Source organism: Schistocerca nitens, chromosome 1, assembly GCF_023898315.1.
Source record: "Schistocerca nitens isolate TAMUIC-IGC-003100 chromosome 1, iqSchNite1.1, whole genome shotgun sequence".
Classification (NCBI taxonomy): domain Eukaryota; kingdom Metazoa; phylum Arthropoda; class Insecta; order Orthoptera; family Acrididae; genus Schistocerca; species Schistocerca nitens.
The window spans coordinates 7092319-7113284 of record NC_064614.1 but is presented as its reverse complement, the minus strand read 5'-3'; the positions used below and the strand labels follow the sequence as shown (position 1 = coordinate 7113284).

Below are 20966 nucleotides of genomic sequence, written 5' to 3'. Positions count from 1 at the left end.
CCACCACATCCACCTGACCTCAAGGCATGGAACGTGTAGGACGCTATCGGACGCCAGCTTCTATGGAGAGGTGGAAACATGTGGACTGGGAATCAGGGAGAAACTCGCTGATACAGTGGAAGATATGAATAAATTTGAAAAGTCTGTAGCAGCCTCCATCATTGGCGAACAAAGGTTTATACTTCTGAGTCATGGGAAGAAACAACCTAACATTGGTATCTCAGGTACTACAGAAAATCGTATGCCGAACAACTGAAAACTGCTGTACACACAAGAGTAATCTTATGACCTGTGATGATCATTCTACGAGAAGTAATCAAGTTTTGTACATCTTTTTCAGTTTAGAAGGATAGCAAATTTGGCTTTATTCGATTCAACATCAATCCCCCAGGGAAATAGACAATCATGGGCATGAGAACGTTATTTTCAATTAATAAGAGCTGCAACTGCAAGGTATAATGACAAACGCAGTTGTACGTTCGTCGCCGAAACCTGACCGTTCAGTGTTTAGTCCAAGTAACTGTTTGATCCAAGATGTAGGGCAGATTTATGACCAAACATGGAGACAGCTCTCAACAGCAGTGTCCCTAAAATGAATGTTCACCATCAGCACAGTTTCGAGGGGATGACACAGACCTACAATAAATAGGCGGCAGCGGTATCCTATGTAAAAAAAATTACGATGTAATTACAATTTCTTCCATGCCTTCTAGGTCTCTCCTTTTAGAACTATAGTGTAAGATAGTTTCTGCGCAACAGTCAATAATGTGCGGCGGGGATCGGAAACAGTAGCTGAAGATCATTCGGATTGTGAGGAGCACTGTTCGCTCGGTGGACCTGTTCTGTGATGTCTCGAAGCACAAGCAAGATGTGCTCGAGTATTGCACATTTTGTCTCTTCATCTTGTTATGTGACTGGGCTCATATTTTGATGCCATAACAAGAATACGTTACAAATGTGTAAACGTGACTCACCTGTCTCACGATGTTTTCTTTGTCTTCACTGAGTTGAGCTTCCATCTCCTCGAAGAGTTTCTGCATCTGTAAACAGTAGCAAAAATATTACAGCGTGAAAATGAAATTGGAATCCTAATATAAAAGTATACATACGATGTGCATTGTACACACGGTAAGTATTTCTTGCTTCTCCGTAATAAATCGTAGTTTTTCTAATCACATCATAGCTTAAGGCGTACGTTGCATTATACGACGTATTTGCCTTCATGGCGTTTACACATGTCGCTGGATCATGGCGGTAAAATCCAGTAAATCAAAGCATATGTAAATAACATATTTCGTAACTCCCTCCTTTTCTTTTTATCTTTTTAGCAAGTTGTAGCTTAATTTTGCTGACAAAGATTTCGTTACTGAAAAATTGTTTCTCTGTATTCTTAACCTCTCTCTGGTCCCCTGAGGATGGGTTACACCTAAACAGATGTCGGATAATACGAGTAAAACGGAATGATCGTAGCTGCGAGTTATTCCTTTCGAAATAAAAACGTCATTAGGAATTTATGTAGCTCAGGAGCGCTACGCACCTAAAATATTTAATCACTTGCACACGTTGATGGTGCACTGTTTCCAAGTATTATCTGGGTTTGGATAACTCTGGCCATTTTTTGCAGATATTGGAGGTGTCAGGTGGTGCAGTGCAGTGGTGATGGGCGCAGAAAACTTCTCACTGTACAGACTTAACAATGCAGCGAAATTTATTTTAAAACATTACTGCAACGAAATGGCGGTTACACAATAACGTTGCACACAACTATGAATACAGTCAGCAGCGGGAAGTCAAATGATTTCTTCAAATAATTGAGGTTTCTGTGGGCAAATGTTTTGTGCAATGTTGTGGCACACTGAATTCAACACTTTTGGTGATTTCTTTATGGCTTCAAAATAAGTTTTAGTATTCAGCTGTAACGAGAAACTGACATTGTTACTGGAGTGAAACGTATTAGTGTGGCGCACTTTTACATGCAACATTTAGGTTTGGTTCCTGTGGGTCATTGCTTCTGAATGTTACAGCAGACAAGTATTACAGTATGGTTGTAAAGAATGATGACATGGGATGATTATACATCAGCAGGATGAAGAAACGTTCGAGTGTAGCATATGTTACTTTGAAATGCTGAATGTAGTTAAGTGTCAATTGATGATAGCTGTCAATCACAAGTGAGGCAGACCTCCTTGACAACCTGCAATAGTCACATACTTTAGTATGGCGCCTAAGGACGTATAAAGGCGTTTAGTATAGCCTCGAAGGATGGACCGATGCTCCCTGTGTTGAGTAATTAATTTTGAAACAGTGAAATACACTCCTGGAAATGGAAAAAAGAACACATTGATACCGGTGTGTCAGACCCACCATACTTGCTCCGGACACTGCGAGAGGGCTGTACAAGCAATGATCACACGCACGGCACAGCGGACACACCAGGAACCGCGGTGTTGGCCGTCGAATGGCGCTAGCTGCGCGGCATTTGCGCACCGCCGCCGTCAGTGTCAGCCAGTTTGCCGTGGCATACGGAGCTCCATCGCAGTCTTTAACACTGGTAGCATGCCGCGACAGCGTGGACGTGAACCGTATGTGCAGTTGACGGACTTTGAGCGAGGGCGTATAGTGGGCATGCGGGAGGCCGGGTGGACGTACCGCCGAATTGCTCAACACGTGGGGCGTGAGGTCTCCACAGTACATCGATGTTGTCGCCACTGGTCGGCGGAAGGTGCACGTGCCCGTCGACCTGGGACCGGACCGCAGCGACGCACGGATGCACGCCAAGACCGTAGGATCCTACGCAGTGCCGTAGGGGACCGCACCGCCACTTCCCAGCAAATTAGGGACACTGTTGCTCCTGGGGTACGGGCGAGGACCATTCGCAACCGTCTCCATGAAGCTGGGCTACGGTCCCGCACACCGTTAGGCCGTCTTCCGCTCACGCCCCAACATCGTGCAGCCCGCCTCCAGTGGTGTCGCGACAGGCGTGAATGGAGGGACGAATGGAGACGTGTCGTCTTCAGCGATGAGAGTCGCTTCTGCCTTGGTGCCAATGATGGTCATATGGGTGTTTGGCGCCGTGCAGGTGAGCGCCACAATCAGGACTGCATACGACCGAGGCACACATGGCCAACACCCGGCATCATGGTGTGGGGAGCGATCTCCTACACTGGCCGTACACCACTGGTGATCGTCGAGGGGACACTGAATAGTGCACGGTACATCCAAACCGTCATCGAACCCATCGTTCTACCATTCCTAGGCCGGCAAGGGAACTTGCTGTTCCAACAGGACAATGCACGTCCGCATGTATCCCGTGTCACCCAACGTGCTCTAGAAGGTGTAAGTCAACTACCCTGGCCAGCAAGATCTCCGGATCTGTCCCCCATTGAGCATGTTTGGGACTGGATGAAGCGTCGTCTCACGCGGTCTGCACGTCCAGCACGAACGCTGGTCCAACTGAGGCGCCAGGTGGAAATGGCATGGCAAGCCGTTCCACAGGACTACATCCAGCATCTCTACGATCGTCTCCATGGGAGAATAGCAGCCTGCATTGCTGCGAAAGGTGGATATACACTGTACTAGTGCCGACATTGTGCATGCTCTGTTGCCTGTGTGTATGTGCCTGTGGTTCTGTCAGTGTGATCATGTGATGTATCTGACCCCAGGAATGTGTCAATAAAGTTTCCCCTTCCTGGGACAATGAATTCACGGTGTTCTTAATTCAATTTCCAGGAGTGTATTTTACTATGATACTCAAGGATGAATCAATGACTGAAGTGTAGCATTGTATTATAAAGAGTCAGTTTGATCGCAGTTGAATTTATTTTGTAAAGAGATAATGTAATAAAGTTTTAAATGATGAATGGCGTCCAAACCACGGCACATATACTGATGCGGAAAAAAGTAACACTAAGGAGTTGTTCGACACAAACGTAAGTTGTTAGGCGTATTTCTACATCTGAAACACGATGTGTGTTCATATTTGGTGCCGTTCGCATGACAGTGGCGTTAGTAGCACTACTGTGAGAATACAAACCAGATTTGCTTTAAAAACACGCTGTAGCGGTCCTGAGTGTTGGTTACATAGTGAGATGATGTAAGTCAAGAATGCCTTTAAGGTAACAAAGACGCCGTTATGAACACCTCACTGAGTTTGAAGGAGATCGTGTAATAGGGCTACAAGAAGCCGGACGTTCCTTCACCGATGATGTGCACAAAGACTTGGCAGGAATGCAGCCAACGTATACGACTCCTGTCAGCAGTGATAACGAGAATGTACGGTCGCAAGAAGACCGGTCTCCGGATGCTACGTGTCACTGCCGAGAAGAAGACCATCGTCTTCGGAGAACGGCTCTGGCGCATGGTGCTGTGTCCGCGGCAGCAGTTTGAGATGCAGCTGTCACCAAAGTGACATAACGAACTTGTTACAAAGCAGTTACTTCAAGGACGGCTCCGAGCTAGACGGCCTGTAGCGTGTATTCCACTGACGCCAAAGCACTGCCGTTGCGACTTAAGTGGTGCCATGCGAGAGCTCACCGAAGGGCAGGGTGGATGTCTGTTGTGTTTTCTGATGAAAGCTGGTTCTGTCTCGCTGTCGGTAATGGCCGTGGGCTGGTTAGAAAGAGGTTCAAATGGTTCAAATGGCTCTGAGCACTATGGGACTCAACTGCTGAGGTCATAAGTCCCCTAGAACTTAGAACTACGTAAACCTAACTAACCTAAGGACAACACACACATCCATGCCCGAGGCAGGATTCGAACCTGCGACCGTAGCGGTCGCGCGGTTCCAGACTGTAGCGCCAGAACCACTCGGCCACCTAGAAAGAGGTGAATTGACGGCCTGCAACGAACCTGTCTGGACCTAAACCTGGTGTTATGGTCCGAAGTGCGATTTCGTATGACAACAGAAGCACTCTCATGGTTACCGCACGCACACTGCCTGAAAAATAGTACGTGAGTCTGGTGTTTCGAGCTGTTGTGCTGCCATTCGTGAACAGTATCCCACGGTGTATTTTCAAACAGGACAACGCTAGTCCGCAAACCACTGTTGTAACCCAACACGACCGGGAATGGTAGCCGCGCGGTTTGAGGCGCCTTGTCACGGTACGCGCGGATCTCCCCCCACCCCCAGCCCCACCCCCCACCCCTCCGGGCATGGGTGTGTGTGTTGTCCTTAGCGTAAGTTAGTTTAAGTAGTGTGAAAGTTTAGGGACCGATGTTCCCAGTAGTTTGGTCCTAAAGGATCTTACCACCAATTTCCAAAAGAAATTAACCCAACACGCTCTACCGAGTATCGACATGTTGCCTTGTCGTGCTCCATCACCAGATCTGTCTCCAGCCGAGCACATATGGGACATCATAGGACGACAACACGAGCGTGATTCACAAACAGCATTAACTGTCGCTCTACTGACTGACCAAGTACAACAGTCTTGGGACTCCATCCCCAAAATGACCTCCGGCACCTGTTCATCACAATGCTTGCACGTTCGCAAGCTTTTGTTGAACGTTCTGTCGGTTACGCTGATTGCTAATGTACCAGAATTTCGCTTATCTCGCGCTTACAATGACATGTAATCTTGCAGTGTTAATCACTTACATACGTTTCCTAGACAAATGCATTACCGAAATTTCATTACTGTACATTAATAATTTTTTGGTATGCCATTTTTTTCCCAGCAATGTGTTTTGTTGTTGCATCACTCAATGTATCATTTCGGTTTGGATTTTTCAGGCCACTGTTTACAGTTGTTGTAGTCAAGCACTGGAGTAAGGTTGTAAGGGACGGAGTACCTCTGGAGGATGAAGCTGCTTCAGTGTGCAGCAAAAGTAATTTTAAAATAACTAATGTTTAAACTGTGATTGATGACCGTGTCAGGGTATGAGTATCTCCTTGTGGTGTTGCAGTTGTTATAAAACTGTTATGATGCTGCAGAACACATAAATGGGTCGAGCGTAGCTCTGGAAATGCACAGAGCATAGCGAAGTTCAAAGTAGCGAACGTAACGCTAGGAGAGGCGTACCTGCTTGTGATGGGCCTCGTCTCGCGCCTTGAGGGCCGCCTCCAGCTGCCGGGCGTCCTCCAGCCGCCTGGAGAGGTCTGCGCCCAGCTGTGCCAGGAAGCGCTCCAGGTTGGCCTGCACCAGCGGCAGCCCATCACGGCGAACCCGCCTCACCAGCTGGCGCAGCGGCTCCGTGCTGACAAACGTCTCCAGGTAAGCATACAGTACGCAGTTACCCTTCTATTGTTACTCAAATACATCCATTTTCTTAACCTACATGTCACGCTCGATTAATATCACTTAGATATGTAATCTAGAGCGCATACAATATATCATTATTCGGTGATAATGCATAATTATAATGTAAGTCTGCAGGCTTTCGTGACCGTTGTCACTGAAGTTAAATTCTTCTGGCTTGTTAGGCCGCGTCATATTTCTTCAAACGATCGACGTTTCGGCCCTCTGCTGGGATATTCTTCAGGATCTTCTGATGTCCACTGCAGATTGGGTGTTCAGTCTACAGTGGACACCACAAGATCCTAAAGAAGATCCCACCAGTGGAGGTCGAAACGTCTTCTTCAGGCTGTTGTGGTGTGCACTGTAGATTAAGTGCTCATTGTACAGTGGAAAACAAGACTGTGAAGAAGATACCGGCAGAGGGGTCGAAACATCTTCTTCAGGATCTTGTTGTGTTCTCTGTAGACTGAGTGTTCAATCTATATTGAACACTACAAGACCCTGAAGAAGACCCTCGCAGAGGATTCGAAACGTCGTTTTTTTTAAGAAATATAAAGTTGCCCAACAACCCAGAAGAATTTAATTTCTATAATAATAATGTCATACGGCTCAATAGCGAGGTATCCCGTGTTCCCAGGCCGTCATGCATCCATCACGCATAGCTTCCGTGATCGGGTGGGAAACGGTGTATCCAACGCGACAGCGCAATTGGCAATCGAGGGTTATATACATCAATATACGAGGTTTGTGGCCCACTGGATGTGGTAAGTAACGCAATGATACCACGAATAATCTACACTGATGAGCCAAAGCACTGACAACTTGTTTAACAGCGCGTTAGTTCAATGAAAAACACTGAAGAAGCAGTTCTGCGTGGCATGAATCAGATAAGTATTTTGTAGGTTTCTGGAGGTAGGTGATACCATATGTATACGCACAGATCGCGCAATTTCTGTAAATTATGGGCCAGTGGTCCGTGGGCACCGATTTGGTACATGATAGTGTCCCAAATGTGTTCCATCAAGTTCAGATCAGACAAATTTGGGGGCCAAACCGTTGACGTGAGATCACTATCATGCTTCTCAAACTACTGTAGCAAGATAATGGCCGTACGCCGAGGACATTTATCTCACTGGAGAATTCCATTTCTGGCACGAAGGACATCAGAAAAGTAAACAGATCGTCTGCAGTAATGTTGATGTAGTTCACAGCTGTCATTGTAACATTGATTACTACCACAAGTCCCATGGAATCCCATATCAATGCTTCCATAGCATAATAATGCCCTCACCAACCTGATTCCGAGGCGTGGGCCAGCAGTTCTCCTGGATGACGGTATATGTACATACAATCCACGACCTGGTGTAACAACAGAAGTTATTCACCCGATCAGGTGATACGTTTCCATTAATCTATAGCCCAGCCTCGATGACGCCGCGCCCACTGCAGTCGTAAATGAAAATGTCGTCGAGATAAAATGGGAATACACAGAAGTGGTCTGCTGCAGGGATCTGTGACCAACAACGTGCTCTGAACGGTGCGCTCCAGAACATTTGGGCTTGCACCAGCATTGTTATCCTGTCATCAAAAGTCCCACATATTGCCGCCTATCCTGCTTCAGTGAGTAGCCAAGACTCCACTAGCACGTTCACCGATGAGGCGCAGACGTCGGCCACATTGTCGCCGATAAAAAGATCGGCTAGTAAAATATTTGTGGGCATTAATCACTGGTTACTAGCCAATACTTTGTCACTAAACTTTGAAAAAACACACTACATGAAGTTCAGAACTTGTAAGGGGTGTCCCACGAGTATAACATACAATGATAAGCAGATAGAAGAAGTGGACAGTGCTAAATTCTTTGGATTACAGCTTCATAATAAATTCAACTGGGAGGAGCACACCACAGAACTGCTGGAGAGTCGAAACAAATCTCTATTTGCAATGCGAATTGTGTCAGACATAGGGGATATAAAAATGAAAAAGCTGACATAATATGCTTACTTTCATTCCATAATGTCATATGGGATTATTTTTTTTGGGGTGATTCATCAAGCCAAGCTAAAGTTTTCCGGGCACAATGACGTGCAGTGAGAGTTATATGTGGTGTGAACTCAAGAACATCCTGCAGAAGCCTGTTTAGGGAACTAGGGATACTAACTACTGCTTCCCAATATATTTATTCCTGAATGAAATTTGTCATTAACAATATATCACTTCTTCAAACCAACAGCTCAATTCATGGAATCAATACTAGAAATAAGAATAATCTTCACAAGGATTTAGAGTCACTTACTATTGTACAAAAAGGTGTGCATTATTCAGGAACACACATTGTCAATAACTTGCCAGCAGCCATAAAAAGCTTAACAACCAATGAAATTCAGTTTAAGAGAAGCCTAAAGGATTTATTGGTGGCCAACTCCTTCTACTCTATTGATGAATTTCTCAGTGAAACGAACTGATTTGTGTATATCTGCACAATTTCAGTGCAGTAATGTGTTTATTGTAAATAAGTATTATAGTAGTTCTATTACATGTTTATTACCTTATAAATAAGAAAACTTTTTTATTTTAAATTTAGTGCATTAGTGTTCGTAAATGATTCTTTCATATAGTGTTTCTTACAAAAATGACGATCATTCCACTTGGGACCTGTGGAGTGGTACATTAGTTTATTTGTTTGACTTGTAAATATTTGTCATGTATTATTGTTTTTCTGGCATGTTCTACATCCTGGAGGACCTCCTCACTACGGATCAATTGGAATGAAAGCAAATCTAAACTAATCTAATCTAGCGGAAAACGTCGCGCAATGCAGACGCAAAGTCGCGAATTCGAGCCCATCCCTTCAAATGGTTCAAATGGCTCTCAGCACTATGGGACTTAACATCTATGGTCATCAGCCCCTAGAACTTAGAACTACTTAAACCTAACTAACCTAAGGACAGCACACAACACCCAGTCATCACGAGGCAGAGAAAATCCCTGACCCCGCCGGGAATCGAACCCGGGAACCCGGGCGCGGGAAGCGCCCACCCCTTCCTTTATTTCTTAAACCACCTATCCGATGGAACCTCAAAGATAATTTATTTCACTTTCTAACCCACCAGTACCAACAAAAGCTTCCAGGAATACTTCCACAAAAGAGCTCGTGGCTGGATCAAGAACAGTTTATCCCCGAGAGTTTCGTGCCAAACAGCGGCCATCGGCTACACACCGCCCGCTCCGTAACACCAAATAAACGCGGCTCGGCGTGCCTTGGGCACGCTACTGCTCTCGCACTGGTGAGCATTAAATTGTTTATTATTACAGTTCGACTGCCCATGCAAAATAACATCGATAAACTGAGTGAACCAAAGTAGAAGCACAACATGCACAGGTTGCTATGAGCGTATTTATCAACCGCCATTTTCTTGTTTGAAGTTCTAATATTTATCTTGTAGTTACATATTGGATGTTGCATACTTGAAACTTACGAACGTTTGATACGCGTAACAACATACAGTCGCTAGTTTAATTTCCGATAAATTACAAACAAAGATTCCACGGCATGTTTTCAATGTAGTGGTAGAAAATACAAGTTTAATTTGTCCTACGTAACTCCAATACGTGTTTACACTGTAATTTAGTCAAGTGCATACTTGCAGGTCGGGGTTGCAATTTTACAGTCTTAATGCAAAAAATACTACTCAACACAGCTTGGTTCACAATTTCGCCTGTTTCAGTACCGTTTTTGCACGTGCAATGATTCTTTACCCGCCTCGTTTCGTAAGTAACATTTTTACTTAGTATATGGTGGGTTAAACACTGCTCACATTAACATCTGTCGTGTTTGCCATTACTTTGCATAATCTGACTTAACAAACATAGTCCTCAATTTACCGGCCGATAACAATACAAAAATGACAGCAGTGTCCATTTTTGTACAATTAATTAATTCTACAGATAAGCACAGTACCTATACATATCAACTATGAAAAAAATTGAATAAGATCTAAAAAATACAAATAAAGTAGTCAGGACTAACTAAGAAAGTACAAAGAGACTCCCGCAAAAAAGAAAATTACTCGACTGTGGAGCTGCTGAGATTGGAATATACGCAAAATATAAAGGAGGAGAGTAAAGAAACACTAAATTCAGCTCTGCTGAGCTCATACTATAGCCTAGGATCGCAAGATCCATAATCTCTCAAAACAGAAATAACTTTCCCTACTGAGAATGGATATATCATCAGTTACTTTTTACTAGAAACTCTGATTACGCAAGAGCTACTGCGGAAAATAAATACGCAAATTCTAAAGCACTGATCTAAACTATACGAAGTGTTGTAACACCACTTTTAAACGGAGTCACGTGACATGGCGCTTCTGGCGGCAGGAAGCTACCCGAGAAAGTCGCCTCACACAAAGATAAGAACAAAAATTTACGCAGAAAACTTAGGGAAGTTAGTAAACACCAGTCTACACTAGGGCGAGGCTAACGGATTAACTGTGGTTAGTCTTACCTTATATCTTTTTATTCAGGAGATCCATGCTCCGATTCTTCTTGGTACGAAAGTTACCAATAACGTTATCTTTAAATTTCTGATCTCTAATAAATTGTCAAATCAGTTTTTTCTAGGCAAATGTGTAGAGAGAATTTAACCTATCATTTGCCAGTAAATGGCGAAGATAATTTTTAATTCTTTTAAGAGCGCTCATACTTCTCTCAGAAGAAGCTGCATTGACAGGGAAGAATCAGTGTGATAAATTTTGTTACTCCTTTACAAATATTTGTCCATTATGTTACGAAGTAAACATGTGGTAAATATTTATGTTTATCAGTGTAAAAGTTTCCTAACTCATTTTCCAACTGTTCTTTGCTGAAGAATGGGGTAAGCTGTGACAAGCCCGTTCAGTTTCATTAGTGGGAAATTTGATCTATAATTTCCAAACTTATTCTTATCAAGCAACTCTATAAACTGAATATTCTGAAGATCTACAAAATCCATTTCCATCTGTATAGCAATGTCATCAGTAAATCTTATCATTGATGTCGTTAACAATGAATTTAAACCCCGGTTTTGAAACTTTTTTAAATTTTCGTCGTTGCTCCTTACATGTATGTTTTACAGAACAGCAGAGGCGAAACACAACATCTAAATCGTACATCTTTTTTTTAATCCGAACACTTCGTTCTTGGGCTTGAACTCCTACTGTTCCCTCTTTTCTCAGAATCTCGAATATCTTGCACCATTTTAAACTGTCTAACACTTTTTCTACGTCGACTGATCCTACGGAAGTGTTTTAATTTTTCATAAGGCTCGCAGACCCTCAATTTATGTTCAATTCCTATGTACGTTATTGCTGTTAGTAACTTCGGCGCATGAACTGTTAAGCTGATTGAGCAATAGTTCTTGGGCTTTCCTGCTTTTGCTATCTTCGGAACTGTGTGAATCATAATTTTCTGAAAGTCTGATGGTACGTCTCCAGATTCAAAGATTCTACAACCAACATGAATAGTCGTTGGTTGTCTCTTTCCTAAGTGATAACAGAAATTTCAAAGACCGACTGTAATAACTGAACCCCTATACCTTCCATAACGACTCATTTGTTGTTCTATAACTTCCCTCACCTCGTAGAGTCCTTCATTGTACCCTTTTCACCTATCCGCTTTCACATTTGCGAATTTCCCTTCCACTCTTCATGTTCACGCCTTTGCTTAAAATTTAACCGCAGACTGTTTTGACTTCCCTATACGCTGAATCTGTACTTCCGACGACAGTTTCTTTCTCGAATTCTTCGTCTTTTTCCTGCAGCCACCGCACATTGGCTTACCTGCAACTCCAATTTATTTCATTCCTTATTTACTTATATTGTTGTAGTCCTTTCTTTCCGTGAACAGTTTTGCAGTATCTTCTTCCACTGATGAACTGAAACATTTCTTCTGTTGACCAAGGCTTCTTGGCAGTTACCTTCCTTTTACCTATAACTGTATACCAAGTTTGTGTGACTGATCATTTTAGGGATGTCCATTCCTGTTCGACAAACTTGGCTGTTGTGGTATTCATTATTGTAGTATCTATAGCCTGAGAGAACATCAGGCGTACCTTACATTTTTCAGTACTTCCTTATCCCACTTCTCTCTACAGTGATTCTTCCAGACCACTCTCTTAAACTTCAGTTTACTCTTTGTCATTACTAAATAGTGATGCGAGTCTCTATCTGCTCCTGGGTACGCCCCTATTGTGATTTTCGAATAGTTACTCGACATTACTACCTATAGCTGAAATTTACTGCAGAATTTAATTAGTCTTTCTCCTTTCTCATTTTTAACCATCACCTCGAACAAATCAATTTACGCAATTAGTTTTTTGTTAGTTTGTACCGTAGAATACCAGAGGCAAAAGAAAATGGCGCACCTCATTAAGGAAGTGGAAGTGGACTGCGAGGTTTTTAATACTACATTTCGCATGTGGTGAATAGCAGCTGCCGTATTATGTTACTGTTGAGGGCGCCGGGCTCCACCACTGCTTCTTAAAATGCAACATCCGCTTATAAGGAAACGTTTCCGAACAGTTCCTCCAACATCGGAGGAACTGCCGCCACTTGCAGTAGTACCTGTTGTGTTGTAGTGCCGAATTTACTTCAGTTTCCAAGATGCCCCGAAGAAGCTAAGCATGGCCAGTGCTTGGCCAACACGGTCTGCGCCTACATGCTCCAAGTGGAGCAGCCCGCAGTACACGACCGACAACGCCGCAGCGGTCTTCTAGGGGCATCTGCATCTACGTCTACCAGGGTTGTTCCGTGAAATAATAGTATCATGTTCTGTGGCCTTATGCCAATGTTGTGAACTTACCGGTACTTAAATACGTTTCCCATAGATTACATGAACTGTTCTTTCATCGAAATGATGTGGAACGAGCCAGTTTATAGAGCATGTAAATGAGATTGGTGTTAAAATGACTGAACACATTATTTTTACTCCTACTTATGGTCTTAAAAATCAGTTTTCTTTTTTTTGCAGTTACCAATTTTTAAATAAAAATTCGTCCATGGAATAGGAGTTTACCAGGAGGAATGATCTTAGGTTAAATTCAAAATTTTCTTTGCTATCTGTCAAACTTTTCACATTATTGAACAAATGATCAAAAAATTATGTTGTTGGATATTAAACTCCTATCTGAGTTACTGGCAGCTTTAATATAGATAATAGTCATTTTTTCGCTCTAGTGTTGCAGGTATGGGCATCACTACAGTTCTCAAATTGTAATGGCTTCTTTGTGAAGAATTTCATTAGCGAATATATTTATTGCGATGGTGCAGTTAACCATTTAACTACTTAAGTTTGCCATGGTCAAGAACGTGGAAAAGCGATCTTAACGTTTACTATATCCTTTGTATAGATCGCGAGGTTATAAAATGATGTGACGAGTTTGGATTGTGCTAGCAATCATCTTTATATATAAAATAGTCAGAAACAATATTCTACCTACATACAACGTGTTCAGCATAAAAGGAAAAGAAAATGAGACAGAACAGACTATAAAATATCGTTACTAGACGTAACATGTCATATGTTGTACAATCAAGTCCCTTTACGAGGTTTCACCACGGTTTCTTTTTAAATCAATTACAGTATGCTGCTTGAAACTAGTACCTTACGTTACATTTCATTACTTAAGCATTGTTGAGAAAGATCGGAACCAGTTACAAATACTTTTGAGAAGATTTATTCCACTAACTCTTACACAAGAAGCTGTTGCACACTAACACATGGAGCTGTTGCATACTACATTCACAATCGATCTAACTTCGGACATATGCCAGAAGTAAATTTTCACTCAAGAGCGGACCGATCGCTGATATGAAACTTCGTGGAAGAATAAAACTATGTGCCGGACTGAGACTCTAACTCGGGACTTTTGCCTTTCAGTGGCAAGTCCTCTACCAACTGAGCTACCCAAGCACGACTCACACCCTGTCCTCACAGCTTCACCTCCGCCAGTACCTGCTCTTCTACCTTCCAAACTTCACAGGAAGCTCTCCTGTGAAACTTGCGAAACTAGCACCTGCGGAAGAAAGGATTTTGCGGAGACACGGTTTAGCTGCAGTCTGGGGGATGTTTCCAGAATGCAGTTTTCACTTTGCAGCTGCCTGTGTCTGTAGAGTACTTGCCGCGAAAGGCAAAGGTGCCGAGTTTCGAGTCTCGCACCGGCGAACAATTTTAATCTGCTAGGAAGTTTCGGATATGTGATTTACACGCCTTGTTTTCGTTTAGAAGCAAACATCATCCGTTATGCAAACATATCACTCACTTCCTGACAGAGATCATAAGTAGTTTATGTTATGCACAAAATACGCGTGGAAGGTGGAAAAAAGTTACTAACAGAAAGAATACAGTACTTAAATGCATCATATTATTACTAAAGACACAAAAAACAAATTGCGTTACCGAGCGGAGTGGCCTCGCGGTTTGAGGCGTCATGTCATGGACTGCGCGGCCCCTCCCGCCGGAGGTTCGAGTCCTCCCTGGGGCATGTGTGTGTGTGTGTGTGTGTGTGTGTGTGTGTGCGCACGCGTGCGTGTGTGTTGTTCTTAGCATAAGTTAGTTTAAGCAGTGTGTAAGTCTAGGGACCGATGACCTAAGCAGTTTGTTCCCTTAGGAATTCACACACACATTTGAACAAATTGTCTTACAAAGACTTTTTTATTTTTTTTACCAAAAACCTTGTCATGGAATAACTAGCAATGGATATGTGACACACAATGATAGTACTATCCAAGTGCAAACTATAAATTCGACATATACATTGACGTGCTCACCGCAAGTTGAATGACGCCTGGTGGCGCTTTGGGTACATGATGCGTTAGGACGGTACACAAGCGGAGTAGACATTCTAGTGACGATAGGAGCCGCAAAAGAAGACTCCACTGACGTAACAGACTTTGCCAGTGGGTAGATCGTTATGGCCAGGTGTCTGTGAACCAGAATCTCGGAGATGGAGAAGTTTGTCTCCTGTTTGCACGCAACTGTCTTGAGCATCTGCGGTCCTGTGTCTTCGCAGAACATGGAGGTCGAAGGTTTTCCCTCTATGTAAAGCAGGATAGCCGGTGACGGAGTACGATGCTGGAACAGGCACTTTTCAGGGAGCAAAGCCCTTGTGGCGGACGATGGGATTCCGCAGCAGACGACCCCTGCGGGTTCCCATGTTGACCCAACGTCACTGTCAGCAGACCTGGGATAATCGAGATTGATTGTTGGATCGATGAAAACGTGTCACCTGGTCATCATGTTTCTTTTGCCTTATGCCGGGATCATTTCGAACAGGATTGGTCGTATTTTGCGGACGACCATCATGTGAGATCAGGGTCCTTTTAGATTCCGCAAACGATGATCCTGGCTTGCGTAAGCCGCGTGTCTACCGCATTCCTTGCAGTTGTAGCTTGTCATGTATTAGTCACATTATCACGACTGAGGAGGGCCAGTGTAATAAACGTGTCACACACGCTTACAACAGCCTAGCACATTCGCCATTGCAGAACATTGTCTTGGCACCGGTTTCTTTTTTTTTTTTTTTTTTTTTTTTTTTCTCTATTGAATTTCCGTTCCCCATCCGGAGCGGGCTGGCAGCAGGATATGCGCTGCTCATCATCCAAAAGACAATAATGATACAAGACAAGATGTTTTAAAATTACAAACTAGAAAATATGGCGGACAAAGACATAAAAAATGGGGAACATAATGGACGAGAACAGACAAAAAGGGGGCGACTGTAAAATGGAGACAGAAACCTTAAAAAGTATTGAGCACAAAAAACCAGACACTGGGGCAATTAAAAGAACACACGGCGAAGTATGGCCGCAGCATAAAAGTATCGATGGACGGCGTAGCACATAAACATCACTGACAGTAACACCATCTACAAGTCCAGCACAAAATTAAAACCACAGCTCTGGACGCACAGGAGAACAGCACCAAAAACACAACACTGACGTAGCAGACTGATGACGATGAGCAAACCACAGGAACTGCCAGGGCCATGGAGATGAGGGAGAAGGGAAGAAGGGAGGGAGGGGGGATAGACGGGGGGGGAGGCAGGTGGGGGCGCGACGAAGAGGGCTGGGGAGGGAAGGACATAGGAGGGACACAGTTGAGGAGGGGGTGCAGGGGCTCGGGGGTGGGAGAGGAAAATACGCTCTGGGAGAAGGAGGGGAGAGGAAAAGGGGGGCGCTGGGGAGGGGAGGGAACAAGGCCAGGTTACAGTTGGAAGGAAGGGCAGATGTCACGGCAAAGTTCAACATCCATGAAGAGGAGGTGCCGGAAACTGCCCTGCTGAAGTAGATGGAGGGTGTGGAGGTGGAAAGAGGGAGGGATACAGCGATAGAGGCGGGATATGGGCGGGGGGTGGAGAGGAAGGAGGAAACCAGGGGGTGGGGGAGGGGATCAAGCCTGTGGAGAGTGTAAAGGATGCGGAGATGTTGGAGGAAAAGGATTGGCACCGGTCATCCTGTGGAATATAACAACACGGAGATTCTGGCATGCACTTCCAGCTACTGGGACAGCGGTATTAAGGAATCCGTTGAAATTGTAAACAGAAATGGATAGAGGTTTTTGTTTAAATTCTGCTTGGAATCCTAATCTCCTTTGTCGAAAAACAGAAGGACAGAGTTAATGATACGTCACTCGGCGATTATTAATTTCACTAACGTGAATTTCGGTTGTCTGTCATCTTTGCTTTGTGATGGTGCTAGTGTTTACAGTGTGTAAATGTTATCTGTGCAGGAGTTTCTCTGAAAACTGAGATATTAAATTCACTTTCACAGCGTTTACTTGCTGCAGTTATGCCTCGATAATAGCACGGTGAGCATCTGTCGAAATATCGGCGGTTGTCGAGCACGGCCACCGGCTGCATTCCCGTTAGTTATCTGAACATCATGTCTCTTAACAAAACACATGCATCTCTTCCCTCTTTATTTCTTTCCTGAGGTGATAGCATCAATCAAGCAGTGTATACCTGTCCTTGTCATAAGACCAGAATTGTGCTGCAGAGGTCTGAGGAGAAACTTATCACCAGAAACGCTGCTTACTACGTTCCAAATCTGGATCAACATGCTGTTAATTTGGCTTGTCCGTGTGTGTGATTACGCGGTACAGTGCAAGACTTGGAATCCAAAGACTCAGGTTCTCTCACCGGACGCTCTGAGTTTGTTATACGTACTCCCCCTTAGCTGTGTTTGTTAATTTGGACAATGACGCGTTGCACCGTAGTTCGGACACCACTTTACACTATAGGTCCTCCTATAATAGACTAGCCGCGCGGGATTAGCCGAGCGGTCTGAGGCGCTGCAGTCATGGACTGTGCGGCTGGCCCCGGCGGAGGTTAGAGTCCTCCCTCGGGCATGGGTGTTGAAGCATTCCCAACTCTCTTGTGGTTCCCTTTTTAGGTACTCCACGTCGACGTCCGCTCGTAGATACGTATCGTCGGTAGGTTTTCCGGCTTCACTTCCCGACGTGACAGCGACGACTCCTCCGATGAGGTGGCGGCCTTGTGTTTTGCTATTACTGCGAGTCTTGTAAATATCGCTTTTATTTAGTAATTTACCCGGCTAAAACTCTCCCTTTTTATGACTAAGACAGCCTGTGCCACCTTTCGGAGGGAGTGGGGACGTGAAAGAGTCACAATAGTTCATATTAAGCAGTCCGTAAAACACGCAAACGTTCACTTCAGTTGGCGTGTTAGTTAATGCCTACCCTTTCCGCTAGATGGTGATGACTTAGTGCTGAATAGCTTTGGTTCCGTAAAACCTTCACTGATTAGTACTAGGTAAATGAAATAAGTACAATACTCTTGTACTTCACATTCACTCTATATTCAAGGATTAAGATGGTGACGGATGATGTTCTATTTAAAAGGTCCCTAGCCGGGAGGAATCTACACTCCTGGAAATTGAAATAAGAACACCGTGAATTCATTGTCCCAGGAAGGGGAAACTTTATTGACACATTCCTGGGGTCAGATACATCACATGATCACACTGACAGAACCACAGGCACATAGACACAGGCAACACAGCATGCACAATGTCGGCACTAGTACAGTGTATATCCACCTTTCGCAGCAATGCAGGCTGCTATTCTCCCATGGAGACGATCGTAGAGATGCTGGATGTAGTCCTGTGGAACGGCTTGCCATGCCATTTCCACCTGGCGCCTCAGTTGGACCAGCGTTCGTGCTGGACGTGCAGACCGCGTGAGACGACGCTTCATCCAGTCCCAAACATGCTCAATGGGGGACAGATCCGGAGATCTTGCTGGCCAGGGTAGTTGACTTACACCTTCTAGAGCACGTTGGGTGGCACGGGATACATGCGGACGTGCATTGTCCTGTTGGAACAGCAAGTTCCCTTGCCGGTCTAGGAATGGTAGAACGATGGGTTCGATGACGGTTTGGATGTACCGTGCACTATTCAGTGTCCCCTCGACGATCACCAGTGGTGTACGGCCAGTGTAGGAGATCGCTCCCCACACCATGATGCCGGGTGTTGGCCCTGTGTGCCTCGGTCGTATGCAGTCCTGATTGTGGCGCTCACCTGCACGGCGCCAAACACGCATACGACCATCATTGGCACCAAGGCAGAAGCGACTCTCATCGCTGAAGACGACACGTCTCCATTCGTCCCTCCATTCACGCCTGTCGCGACACCACTGGAGGCGGGCTGCACGATGTTGGGGCGTGAGCGGAAGACGGCCTAACGGTGTGCGGGACCGTAGCCCAGCTTCATGGAGACGGTTGCGAATGGTCCTCGCCGATACCCCAGGAGCAACAGTGTCCCTAATTTGCTGGGAAGTGGCGGTGCGGTCCCCTAAGCACTGCGTAGGATCCTACGGTCTTGGCGTGCATCCGTGCGTCGCTGCGGTCCGGTCCCAGGTCGACGGGCACGTGCACCTTCCGCCGACCACTGGCGACAACATCGATGTACTGTGGAGACCTCACGCCCCACGTGTTGAGCAATTCGGCGGTACGTCCACCCGGCCTCCCGCATGCCCACTATACGCCCTCGCTCAAAGTCCGTCAACTGCACATACGGTTCACGTCCACGCTGTCGCGGCATGCTACCAGTGTTAAAGACTGCGATGGAGCTCCGTATGCCACGGCAAACTGGCTGACACTGACGGCGGCGGTGCACAAATGCTGCGCAGCTAGCGCCATTCGACGGCCAACACCGCGGTTCCTGGTGCGTCCGCTGTGCCGTGCGTGTGATCATTGCTTGTACAGCCCTCTCGCAGTGTCCGGAGCAAGTATGGTGGGTCTGACACACCGGTGTCAATGTGTTCTTTTTTCCATTTCCAGGAGTGTATATAGTCCGAAAATGCCGATGTGCCACGCGCTCTACGTCCAGATTCGGCACACGACACTTTCAAAAGTCCACACGTTAATATCTGAATACCGGTACCTCTGAATTCACTCGTATCAGCAGATAATTTGAGTCCGTAAAGTTCCAATCTAGCACCAAATTCCTAAAATCCCCTTAATACTCCGTTGCTACCAACAGTCAGAGATCGTACACTATATCACTTTCAATCTCCCTAATATTCTAACAGTTTATCGTGAATCTTAGCACGATAAAGTCCAATCTAATTACTGTCTCGCTGACTGACACGGGTTCCCCGCCCTTTAACGAAACAATCAAGGGAAAAAACGGCTATAATGACGATCAGGCCTTTTTATAGGTTTTTCATCACAAGAGTTTAACGTCACTGCCTTCTCCATGACGGAGCTTCCGTCGCTTTGCTGTACTTAGACGTTAAACTACTTGCTGATGTACTATAATTTTGATCTGCAATTACCGAACTCTGATTGTACACTACTTTCCCCTCTAAAAATTCTATTCTTAATTTTAAATTATTCTTTCTGTAGCTTTTATCACTGTAAACTGAACCGAGGTGTTACAGTGTGTGTGTCTGTTTGTCCTTAGGATAATTTAGGTTAAGTAGTGTGTAAGCTTAGGGACTGACGAACTTAACAGTTAAGTCCCATAAGATTTCACATACATTTGAACCTATAATAGACTAGGTCGAAGGAAGGCAATGGCATACCACCTTCAGTAGAACAAAGCCTAGTAAAATGGTTCAAATGGCTCTGAGCACTATGGGACTCAACTGCTGTGGTCATTAGTCCCCTAGAACTTACAACTAGTTAAACCTAACTAACCTAAGGACATCACAAACATCCATGCCCGAGGCAGGATTCGAACCTGCGACCGTAGCGGTCTCGCGGTTCCAGACTGCAGCGGCTTTAACCGCACGACCACTTCGGCCGGCAAAGCCTAGTAAGTGACAGTGGCGTTCAGCTCTGCCATTTTCTATACAGTGCTAGTTCGTCGGCATTATGAATAAGTGTAGTGGTTGGAGGTCGTGTGTCCAAAACGTAAGCCACGTCGCTGGTTTTACACAAACAGCTGCTCAGGCCTGGTCCGTCGTGGAGACAAAAATGCGAGCCAAACGACTCCGGCCACCGGGAACAGGGGGACCGCGACGGCAGCACCACTGCCGCACCGCGGCAAGTTTTCTAATTACGGCGCCAGCTCCTGGTTTACGCAGCGAGGTGCGCGCTGCGGAGTTGTAGCGCCGGCGTGCTAATAGCGCCCAAGTACAAAGGGCCTCTCAATATGTCGTTTAGGCGGCTGTCTCCCGTCGTGGAGTGCAGATGTTTCCGCAAGTAAAGGCTGTTCCGTGATGCGGCAA

General features: G+C 45.0%; 1 protein-coding gene across 3 annotated transcripts in view; it reads right to left on the bottom strand.

Annotated features, from left to right (window-relative positions):
* The window catches only part of LOC126240414 (EF-hand calcium-binding domain-containing protein 4A-like), a 794844-nt gene that overhangs the window by 32144 nt on the left and 741734 nt on the right, over positions 1-20966 (bottom strand). For all 3 annotated transcript variants that reach the window (XM_049947923.1, XM_049947924.1, XM_049947925.1), the window contains 2 exons: positions 6021-6195; positions 975-1040 (listed from right to left, as the gene is read on the bottom strand). In XM_049947923.1, the coding sequence (XP_049803880.1) occupies positions 975-1040; positions 6021-6195 (241 nt within the window). The remainder of the gene's footprint in view (positions 1-974; positions 1041-6020; positions 6196-20966) is intronic.